At 41.4% G+C, this 12,130-nt stretch overlaps 1 protein-coding gene across 2 annotated transcripts in view; it reads right to left on the bottom strand.

The window, feature by feature from the left end:
• The window catches only part of LOC139684972 (interleukin-6 receptor subunit beta-like), a 36,266-nt gene extending 26,112 nt beyond the window's left edge, over positions 1-10,154 (bottom strand). For both annotated transcript variants that reach the window (XM_071581427.1, XM_071581426.1), the window contains exons 1-5: positions 10,065-10,154; positions 9,834-9,875; positions 7,319-7,430; positions 1,236-1,402; positions 56-195 (exon numbers count right to left, since the gene is read on the bottom strand). In XM_071581427.1, coding sequence (XP_071437528.1) covers positions 56-195; positions 1,236-1,402; positions 7,319-7,430; positions 9,834-9,875; positions 10,065-10,107 — 504 coding nt within the window. In that variant the 5' untranslated portion in view covers positions 10,108-10,154. The remainder of the gene's footprint in view (positions 1-55; positions 196-1,235; positions 1,403-7,318; positions 7,431-9,833; positions 9,876-10,064) is intronic.
• Positions 10,155-12,130: the final 1,976 nt, after the last annotated feature.

Consider the following 12,130-nt stretch of genomic DNA (forward strand, 5'->3'; position numbering starts at 1 on the left):
TTGAGCTGATAGTGAGGCACCTCATTTTCTCACGTGATTGTCTGGAAGTACTTACCAGTGTCCATTCAGTGGATTTTGTGAGCGACTCTCTGTATCTCAGCTCATATGGTGTAGGGGTTGTGGGTAGGTCCCACTTTATTATCAATTGGTTTGTGATCTGATGAGCATTTATGTTAGATGGTGTCAAACACTTCCCTGAAATGGGGAATATGCAGCTGTTACAAACGTAAGAGAAGCAGGAAAGCTTTGGTAATTATTTCTGTCAGGTGAACACTGTTAGACTTCAAAAAGACTGTAAATGAATAATGGCTAAATCTTTCTGATATCGACAAAATAGCATTGTTTCTCCTGCCTTTCTTTTGTGAATACTTATATTGACTTCAGGAATACCTTTTTTCTAAGCAGGTACTATTCTGAGTGAGGGTGAAAGGCATAACCAAAATGTCAAGAGTACCTGTAATCATGAATTGTAAAAAAACGTCCGTGTTTCAATTTCAGCAATTGCGTTTAGCTATAGAACAGTAAGGGCAAATGTGTTTTTGTCTTTCTCTCCAATAAACATAAGGTGGCCAAAGATCTACAACAGAGGTCATAGTGATAATTTGGATTGCACTAGTAATAACCCCTAGCAGTGAGAATCACTGTGTTTTCCTGGATCATGACTGGTCTGGGAGGGTGAAGTTTTGGGAAATTCTTAACATTACCTCAGTCACTAGATAACATAGGGAATTTTAAATAAATATCTAAAGGACATAGTAAATAGAACTTCTTTTTTTCATATCTTCCCTGCAGCACTCTAGTAGGTAAGTGGTCTTCAAAATGTATTGAACTTTGAAAAGGTTTCTCAAAACACTAATGACCTATATCAGGGGTTCCTTAAGCGCACAGTACTGTGTGAACCTACTCTTTGTAAACCAATAAAGAAACTCAGAAAATCATCAAAGAGAGCACAGAAAGCTGGGTCAGTACTATACACAAATATCAGTATATATTTTTGTAGGTATGATTATTTTACATTCTAGCAAATTTTTAAAGTAAACCCCTTCACCTGTAAAAACTGATAGATTTCTCATTTTGACTTCATTCAAGGAAGCAAAACTGCAGCTTAGGTCAGTAAAATCAGTAAAAATGACAAGTGTGTATTGGGAATTGAAATTTTGGGAATAATTTTTAAGAAAATGTGACTACTGCTTTAGCTGGGCACTATAGTAACACAACTTGTGAAGACGCTGTACCTGCTTTGCTTGGTAAAACTGAGATATTCTTTCCTTTCACACAGCTGCCATGGGGATAATTCACTGCTACCCAAATGTATGCAAATCGCTCAATGTAGAGATTCTTTCGTTCAATTGTGATGTGAGGTGATGATGTGTTCCGTTGAAAAAGTTTTCTTATTTTGTTCCTTCAGAGAAAAGGAAGCAGAATGAAAAACATTTTATGGGATTATAGCTATTCTTTCCTCTTCTGCCCCACTAAGCAAAGTTATAGCAATCGATTATTTTCCAGATACCTCTACATAAAATTCAGCATCTTGAACTCTTTAAGGTGAAGCCTGAGGAGCTTAAACAGCCAGTGTAATTCCTACACCCTGGTAACTCTAGCAAACTTAAACATGCAAATTCTTGCTGTGTGTGGGAAACTGTTAAATTCCTTAAATTTGCAAGGTATAGTTATATAAGGCAATTATGTACTTAGAAAATTCATACTTACAGTGGGATGTATACAGCACTTCAAAGCTATAAAATTATGTTGGAAATCACTCCATAAAGCTTTTCCACCTATCACAGGGGCACCTAAATTCCTTTTGAACAGCAAAATTTCCCAGTTGTATGAATCTAAATTACCACAAAGATATGATAAACCTCTTGCGAGTTATATACCTATCTTCTGAGCATGAGTTTGACAGAGATATTTAAATGTCACCTGAGTCCTCAGCCCTGTAGACTTCTGTTGGATCTCATGCACACTGCACAGAAAGCCCAAGAGGTCTAATGCCTTACATACAACTGTGCTGCTTACTTTTTCTCCCCATCTCTCTCCCATTCATCTTCTGGTGCACACAGGACAGATTTTAAACAAGGTTAAAGCCAGTTCAGTGTTCTTAAAGAAACAGGTCAGCATACCAGTTGCCTAGCTACATATTTCAAGTATTAAATATGCTGATCATGATGCAATATTTAATAACCAAATGAAAGTACTTGAAGTTTTGCCTGTCTTCTGCTTCAGACTAGTTGTGAATCAGTCATTAATATTTCAAAGCATGATTTTGAATTCTTGGATGGAACTTTTCTGTGGGAGTGTTTTTCTTTAATCTTTTTCTTCCTGACAGTTAAATCATAAGGAGCAAGGACAAGGCACAATTACAATGTCAGACTGATATTACATGCTGAAAAGGGTCATGTCTTCTAGGCAAGCATAAAGCCCTTTCACATGTATTCTTTTTTTTTTTAAATTGATTTTGTTTTGTTTTGTTTTCCTCTTAACCCAACAGAAGAGGAGAAAGGAAGTTTTTCTTTAAGGTCACTGGGTTAACGCCTAGGAGATTGACTTCCAGGTCCTGACTCTGACTTGGAAAAATCAACATTTCTGCAAGTGAATTCCCTCCCTTTTCCCCCAACAACCTCCTCTTTCATCCTTTTTTTCTGCCTTCTCTGTTCATCACATCAAGCCTGCAGCGTAAGAACAGCACAGTCTGGTTTTGGCTGAGGTCTCTAAGAGCGACTAGCTTACAAGTACTTCAGCAGATAACATCTCTACAGAAACAGAGCTCGTTCAAAATTCTTCTGGCCTTTCAAGAAATTTGGACTCCTTGAAGGTCCAGCAGGCAAGGCTCCAACTGCAGTGGCATTTGGTGCTTATTGCAAGTTGGCACCTGTGGCTACTCCAGAGGGAAAATATTGAAGGCAATAGAGGGAGTAACCTCACCCTTGAAGTGGTTGCTTTGCTACTCTGCAACACGCAGAAGATCACCCTGGGGAATTTCCCATTGTAGTGACATTTTCTTAGATTTAAGAGATGCTCTTAACCACAGCTCATTTTTAATGATGAGAGATGGGTTATGTGGCAAAATAATCAGCAATGAATGTCAGAAGTTGCCAACAGCAGACCAGTGTCGCACCCTATGATACGTTCTCATGGGAAAGATCATGTCTTCTGATCTCACTTCTCTATTTCTAAACATACCCCTGATCTCATAGGAGATCCCAAATAAGTAGATACAAAATGAGGAAATTTAATTTTGTAATGCAGCTGCAATTGAAGATACCCATATTTTGAGGTAATAAGTTAAAGATTAAAACTGCAAGGTCTTTCCATCTATTAAACCAGCACTTGATAATACAGAATTGCCAGAAACCATGCCACATCTGACACCTCCTGTGATACATGCTATAACGTAATGCGTAAGATATAAAATAAAAGCTAAGTGCCTGTTTATGTTTGGGCAATGTTTTTTTTATTTCTTTGTTTTCTTCACTTGGAATGTGTCAGTGTTGAATATTCAAACCAAGTCAATAGTTGCAAATAAAGGTGATTAAGGCAATAATGTTTTAAACATGTATTGGAGGCATGGTAAGATGTACAGTGACCCTTTGTACTGGATTTTAACAACAAGGTTTTGGTAGCAGGGAGCTACAGGCTTCTGTGAGAAGCTGCAATAAGCTTTCCCCACATCCCACAGAGTCAGTACCATCTGACTCCAGAACAGACCTGCTGCTGGCCAAGGCCAAGCCCATCAGCAATGTGGTTGCACCTCTGGGATCATAGAATCATAGAATCAATTGGGTTGGAAAAGACCTCTGAGATCATCAAGTCCAACCCTTGCTCTAACTCCAGTCCATTTACTAGATCATGGCACTCAGTGCCACATTCAATCTCAGTTTAAAAATCTCCAGGGATGGTGAATACACCACCTCTCTGGACAGCCCATTTCAATGCCTAACTTCTTTTTTTCTGATCTCCAACTTAAATTTCCCCTGGCAGAGCTTAAGCCCGTGCCCCCTTGTCCTATTGCTGAGTGCCTGGGAGAAGACACCAGCCCCCACCTGGCTAGAACTTCCCTTCAGGTAGTTGTAGACAGTGATGAGGTCACCTCTGAGCCTCCTCTTCTCCAGGCTAAACAACCCCAGCTCCCTCAGCCTCTCCCCAAAGGACTTATGCTCCAGTCCCTTCACCAGCCTTGTTGCTCTTCTCTGGACTCGCTCCAGCACCTCAATATCCTTTCTGAACTGAGGGGCCCAGAACTGAACACAGTACTCAAGGTGTGGCCTCACCAATGCAGAGTACAGGGGAAGGGTCACTGCTCTGGTCCTGCTGCCCACGCTATTTTTGGTACAGGAGAGGATCCCGTTGGACTTCTTGACCACCTGGGCACACTCATGTTGAGCTTCCTGTCAATTAGTACCCCCAGGTCCCTTTCTGCCTGGCTGCTCTCCAGCCACTCTTGTACCCAGCCTGTAGCGCTGCAGGGGGTTCTTGTGGCCGAAGTGCAGGACCCGGCACTTGGCCTTATTGAACTTCATCCCATTGGAATCAGCCCATCTCTCAAGTCTATCCAGATCCCTCTGCAGAGCCTTCCTGCCTTCCAGCAGGTCGACACTCCCTCCCAGCTTGGTGTCATCAGCAAATTTGCTGATGATGGACTCAACCCCCTCATCTAAATCATCAATAAAGATGTTAAACAGGACTGGACCCAACACAGACCCCTGGGGAACACCACTGGTGACTGGCCGCCAGCTGGATGCAGCTCCGTTCACCAGCACTCTCTGGGCCCAACCCTCCAGCCAGCTCCTAATCCAGCAGAGGGTACACTTGTCCAAGCCATGGGCTACCAGCTTTTCCAGGAGTATATTATGGGAGACAGTGTCAAAGGCCTTGCTGAAGTCCAGATAGACACATCCACAGCCTTCCCCTCATCCACCAGGTGGGTCACCTGATCGTAAAAAGAGATCAGGTTGGTCAGACAGGACCTGCCCCTCCTAAACCCATACTGGCTGATCCCTTGCTCATCCTGAAGGTGCTGTGTGATTGCACTCAGGATGAACTGCTCCATTACCCTGCCAGGCACGGAGGTCAGGCTGACAGGCCTGGAGTTGCCAGGGTCCTGCTTGCAGCCCTTTTTGTGGATTGGGGTGACATTGGCCAACCTCCAATCACCTGGGACCTCCCCAGAGAGCCAGGACTGTTGGAAGATGATGGAGAGCGGTTTGGCAAGCTCTTCTGCCAGCTCCTTCATCACCCTGGGATGGATCCTGTCTGGTCCCATAGACTTGTTAGGATCCATCTGGCTCAGTAAGTCAGTAACTATATTCTCTTAGAATACAGGAGGGCTATTCAGCTCCCTCTCCCTGTCTACCAGCTCCAGAGGCCAGTTGTCTTGAGGGCCACCTGTCTTACTGGTGAAAACTGAGGCAAAGTAGGTGTTAAGTACCTCAGCCTTGTCCTCATCTTCCTTAACTATATTTCCCTCCAAGTCCAACAGAGAATGGAGGTTTTCCTTGCCCCGCCTTTTGTCATTAATGTATTTATAGAAGGACTTTTTGTTATCCCTAAATGAATTAGACAAATTAACCTCAAATTGCACTTCTCTTTCCCTGATTTTTTTCCTGCATGACCTAGCTCTCTTCATAAATTCTTCATAAGTAGCCAGCCTTTTTTTTCCACAGTCTGTAAACTTTCTTTTTATCCCTGATTTCTTTCAAAATCTCCCTATTTAACCAAGCCAGCCGTCTTCCCCTCTGGCTGGCCTTTCGGCACACTGGGACAGCCTGTTGCTGTGCACTCAAAATTTCCTGCTTGAAACATGTCCAATCCTCCTGGACCCCCTTACCTTTGAGGGTTGTTTCCCAGGGTATGCTCTGAATTAGTTTTTTGAATAGGCCATAATCTGCCCTCTGAAAGTCCAGTGTAGAGGTTTTAATGATGGCTCTCCTTACATCCCTGAGGATTGAAAATTCTATTATTTCATGGTCGCTGTGCCCCAGGCGGCCTCCAACCACTACATCATCCACCAGCCCCTCTCTGTTTGTAAACAGTTGGTCTAGCGGGGCCTTACCCCTGGTAGGCTCATTTACAGTTGATGAAGGAAATTGTCCTCTATACACTCCAGGAACGTCCTAGACTGCCTCTTCTCTGCAGTATGAAGCTCCCAGCAGATATCTGGCAGGTTAAAGTCACCCACAAGAACAAGGGCTGGAGATTTTGAGACATCCGCCACCTGCTTGTAGAATAATTCCTCTCCTTCATCATCCCTGTTGGGTGGTCTGTAACAGACACCCACAAGGGTGTCAGCCTTGTTGACTTTGCCCCTGATTCTGGCCCACAGGCACTCAACCTTGTCATTGCTGACCTCAACTTCAACAGAGTCAAGAGACTCTCTTAACATATAAAGCCACCCCTCCACCTCTCCTTCCCCGCCTGTCCTTTCTGAAGAGCTTGTAGACCCCCATAACAGCATTCCAGTCATGTGAGTCAACCCACCACGTTTCTGTGACAGCAACTATGTAATAGTTTTCCTGCTACACAATGGCTTCCAGCTCCTCTTGTTTGTTTCCCATACTGCGTGAATTGGTGTACATGCACTTCAGCTGGTTTGATGTCAGGACTTGTACCCTGTGGAAGACCCATGCTGGAACAGTCTGTTCCTGAAGGACTGGACCCCTTGGAATTGACCCACACTGGAGCAGTTCATGAACTGCAGCCCCATGAAAAAAAACTCATGGAAGTTCTTGGAGTTCATAGAAGACTATCTCCTGTTGGGGGATCCCCTTGCTTGATGAGCGGAACAATGAGAGTAGAAAGAAGTGGCAGACAAAACACGTGAAGAAGTGACCACAACCCCCATTTCTCATCCCTCCTCACTGCTGGGGTGGATGACGTAGAGAATTTGGGAAAAAAATTAAGCCCTGTAAGAAGGAAAACTTCTGTATTTATCATTACTCTGATTTGATTTTTACTGAATTAAATTCTTTTTCCCAGGTCAAGTCTGCTTTTCCCATCGTGGTAATTCCTGAGTGATCTCTCCCTGTCCCTACCATAACCCATGAGCCTTTTGCCATATTTTCTCTGCCCTGTTCAGCTGAGAAGAGGGATAGAGCAGCTTTTGTGGGCATCTGGTGTCTACCACGGTCAACTCACCACACTCTTACCAAGCTCTTACCAAATCAATAGATATTAATGAGATGTGAAGAAAGATATTGACCAGAATTGTGTAACAATCTACCATGTGACAAAAGACAGTGGAGCAAAACCTTGGCATGTGGAAATCACATCTAACAGCAATAACAGGTTTTTGTTTTCTGAAATTACTTTTCAGACTTACCATTTTAAGTACACAGTATAATTAACTGTATTGGGAGCACTAGGTACTGGCAGCCAGGTACAGGTGAGATCTTCACTTAATTCTTTGTAGCACACCAATTCATTGTCCCAGTCTGGAAGATGAAAACATGTGCAGTGGAAAAGACCCATCACAGACAACTGTGTGCCATTAACCAGCACAAAGGGCCTATGAGAAACAAAACCAAATACAAACCAGGATAGAACTGGTTGACTAGACCCCAAAATTGCTTCAAAACTATCAATCACGTCTATCTAGAGTTCAGAACAATGCACTGTTGCTGGGTAAAAACAGTATTACTCTTGTAGTGCCAGCCTTGTAAAGATCACATTACAAAAGAGGAGATGCAAAAGTTTAGGTACAAAATTATTTGTGATTAATTTTTAGAAAGAGAAACATGGGGAGGGGGGTGGGGTGTTGCAACTGAACATATACATTTTTCATCTGGAGTGAAATTAAACATTGATCACATTATTAAAGGAACTAATTTTTGATCTCTAACAATTGTTTATTTCATTTTTTCAAAAAACTCTTCTCAGAAATTGTAAGGATAAAATATGACTGTTCTGTTTTTGCTTTGTGTCTTACTGTCTGAACTATTAGTTCAGAAGAATCAGCCATGATATCTCAAAGTACCACCCACACTTTGAAAAACAGACCCAGATTTTTTTGTTGTTGTTGTTGTTGTTCAGAAAAGTAGATAACAGGTACAGAACGCTTAAGGTGATAAAAATGAATTTTTCCTGATGAATAGAGTCACATGTTCTTTATGCCTATTAGGTTTACCTTTCCTCATTGAGACAACAGATATATAGTAAGGTTAAAAGTTCTTTTGGATCAAAAGGTGTCTCAGAGGAGTATTACTTTGGCTTTAATACTCCTACCCTATGACACTTCTTTTCTCATACCAAAAGAATAGTATTTCTCTAATAAAGTTATGCTGCATCAATTTGGGCATGTATGGCTTCCTTTGGGAATGTGGAGATAACATCCTCCTTGTTTCTACAGCAATGAGAAAAAATATTGAACTTTTTGCTTTTTTAGCCTGGCCACAAAATCACCCCTTGCCCTCCTCATCAATGAACATGGTGCTCTGACAACCAGGGAAAACAGCAACAGCTCTCACATTCTCCTTCTGCTGTACTGTGAATTAAACCCTTCACTTATTGGTGTTTCTTTGTTGTTGTTTTGAAGAAATACCTGAAAACAAAACCTTTTTGGAACTGCTACAACCCTTCATATCAATACATCAACAATATGCAGCTCCTGGAACTATTTGAAATAACAGTTCTATTAACTCAGAACTAAGTGGTGACCACAATGTTGCAGATCTATCTCTGCTAACAGAGGAACTGGGGTTGTACTGTTCCTTGTGCTCTGTTTTTAAACCCTCTCTGTCTTCCTCTGTGAGTTTAAGGTATTAAAGCTGACAAAGAAATAACAGGAGATTTTATGTGTGGAAATAGTGTATTGGCTCAACCATCACCCCAAAGCACCATCCCACTCCCAACATACTGAAGTCCTAAGTTACTGCCTACAGATAAAATAAGGAATCTTACACAAGTTTATTTTCAGTTCTCCTGTTTGGGGGTATTAGCATCCACATGCACATTCAGTTCTACTCTAGTGCTGTCTTTGTTTTACTGTACTGCTTCACATTAATATGTATATTATTACGTCTTCCCAGCCATAGCATAATACTAGTTCTGTATCATGACTGTGCTCAAGAGCTGTGTAAAAAAAACCCACCAAAAACCAAACCAACTCTTTGTTCTAAAGAAAACACAAACCCGTTTCTCCGTAAAAAACCCCAAACCAAACGAAACTAAACTAAACAAAAAAACCCCCAAAAAACCAAAAACAAATCAACCCCCCCAGAAAGGCCTTAGATTTTTTTTCCCCACTCTATAACACTCTCTTTTTCTTCCTGTTTATCTGGTGTTCTCAGGAGTGCTTTAGTGGAATTTAGTCTGTCTGGCTAATTGGAATGACTAGAAAATTATCCATGGCCAATTTCAGAAAAAACATAGTCCTCCTGAGAATATCTTGCCCAGTGTCACTGTACTCAAACCCCTGTCATCTCTGCTGTGAGAATATAATTAATAATATTATACTCTCTTGCTGCTAGCAAGTAGGATGTTTCTGCCTATGATTAATCCAGCTCAAGTACATCAGATGACCACCCACTGCTTTGTAAAAATCTCTATTGACTGGTCATTTTCTCCATTATCAGTAATTTATCAGTTAAATGGAAAGCGTAAATGCCTGTCACACATGAACTTTACAGGTTCTGCTGCCTTTTGCAACGCAGTTACTGGCGATACGCCGGGTGGGATTCACTCCCGGCTGCACCGGTCACAGTGCCGTCATGCAGACACACCTGCCTGCGCTCCCTGGGACGGATTTTCCCTGCAGCAAACGCGGGCGTCTCTTTTGGGGTGAAGCCCTCGGGGGAGGGGGGGGGGGGGGGGGAACTGCGGGAGCGGCGTGTACCCACCTGCGAGCTGCTGGCAAAGCAGGGCTTCCCGGCCACAGGAATCTGCAGAGAAGAGAGAGAGTGTTTGTCAAGACAGCCGTGGGAGAAACAGGAAAAACTGTTGCTGGTGGTTGTTTCTTCTACCCACAATTTGGCCATGTTTTTTTTTTGGTGCAGCCTCATCTCTGAGTAGCATTAAGAATTTTTACTATTTATAAGTGGCAAAACGTTGTGCAAGGCATGAAAACTCACCCATTGCAAGCAGAAAGACAGCTGTGAGCAGAGAGTTCTTCATCTTCTCTGTAAAGAAGCATAATGATTACAATCAACATTATGCTGTCTTCAGTCTATTTTTCACACTTCCTCTTCAAACTTCCTATTCATTTTAACACCCATACTCTTACTGGCTGAACACAAGTAATAGGTTTATTAATGACAAAGTGAGTGATACATGAGCTCTGTATTATTAACTATACTTACAATAGCCTAAGAACCCCTCTGAAAAACATGAACTTTCCACCTTGGTGTTTGCAAGCAGTCACAGTGAGATTCTTGACAGTGTCTGAGGTAGCAGCACTGCAAACTGAATTAAGCTTATATAGGTAGTTTAAACTGCTTTGGAAATCCTAGACTAAATGTTAAAGTGAATTACAGATATTGATATCAATAAAAAGGAAGTCAAGGTGTTTGACTCACTCTACTATGAACGCTTGCATACTGTACAAAAATACCAGCAGAAGACCCTGACACTTCACTTTCTGAGTTTTCTCCCCTTTCAATGTAATTTCACTACTGCACAGATTCTGTATCTACATTGTTGGTAACTACTCTGGGGGCCCTAATGCAAACAAAAATCACCACAGCTGAAAATCAGGTGTGACTATAAACTCCACAACATTAAGTCAGAGAACATTTTGAGTAGAGAAGCCAGCAGAGCCACAATAGCTGTTAAAGTTGTAGCAGTAAAGGGAAATTTTCAGAAAATTTCACTGTGGTGGGAAATTTCCCTTCTGGGCTTAGATAGCTGTTATCAGAGATTGGATTCAGACTTACCTGAAGATAGTCAAATTATTAACTTATCTCGGTAGTCATGATATATTTCAGGTTGAGTACTGAATACCAAAAAACTAAAAAAAAAAAGAATCTGCCTAAAATTAATCACTTTCTCAAAGAGAGAGGGTTATGGGCATGCTTTGCAACATGGTCGGCAGTAGGAGTGGGTGACTAATGCACCAACCAAATCTTATCAGGTTTTATGAAGGGCACAGTCATGAAAGGCAAATGAACAAGGAATTCTACTGAGTGCTACAGGGGATTTCCTAGTGATGAATTCATTGGGCCAGGAAGTAAGCTCCAAAATGCTAAAGGATGATGGACACAATGTGTATATGAAGGTTCAAACCCCCTATTATCTGAGTGACCCAAAACCCAACCTTGACAATGCTTTCAACAAAGACTAGCCAAGAGTATGGTGTCAACTGCTGATCATAAGGAAAAACTGAAAAAGAGAGTCATATGTGACAGATTTTGACAGTGGGGGTTGAAGAGCTAGGGACTCAGAATAACATACAAGTCAAAAGATGGAGGAAACTTTCATAATTCTATGTATTGGTTTGATATTCTCAGCATAATCACATTCAAAATAACCTATCCCAAATGAAAATGATGTAAATAAATCAATGCAAGAGCAGGAAACTGGATTTAGCAGGCACAGAATTAGGACAGAGCATACCGAAGAGAAATAAAACCCAATAAGGCAAGTCCACATCATCTTTGCTGCAGCTGTAGGTCTCAGTATGAATGATACTGCCATTTAAAGAAAAAATAGTTAATTCTAACACATACAGAAAATACTTAGCAGTTGAAATAGCAGAAGAGATAGAATCTTGAAAACTGGAATTTTGCATTTGAGTGAGGCCACAATTTTAATTATAGCTCAACTATCAAGTTACTATAGAAACCTTCTAATGGATAAAAAAAGCTGAAGTATTAATTGTGAGGTAAATTTTGCATAGAACCACTTTTTCAAATGTTTAATATTTCAGCTTTTTCACCACTATGAACTTCTGTTAGAATTCTAAGTGTCTTAAGTTTTCCTGTTATTCAGATGAAGATAAATTATGCCATCTTCTGTGATCTGCTCAAAAGTGCAGAATGACTGCAGGTGACCAGTAGCTTTGCTTCATTTGTGACCTAAATGTTTTTCTCAGACCTGGGTTTATGCGTCTTTATAGATGAGGGTTTCTCTGAATGCTTTTCCTTATCATTTGCTTTATATAAATTCTGCAGTAAAAGACATGGCAAGCTCCTATTCTTCC

This window comes from Pithys albifrons, chromosome Z (assembly GCF_047495875.1).
Source record: "Pithys albifrons albifrons isolate INPA30051 chromosome Z, PitAlb_v1, whole genome shotgun sequence".
In the NCBI taxonomy this organism is placed as follows: Eukaryota; Metazoa; Chordata; class Aves; order Passeriformes; family Thamnophilidae; genus Pithys; species Pithys albifrons.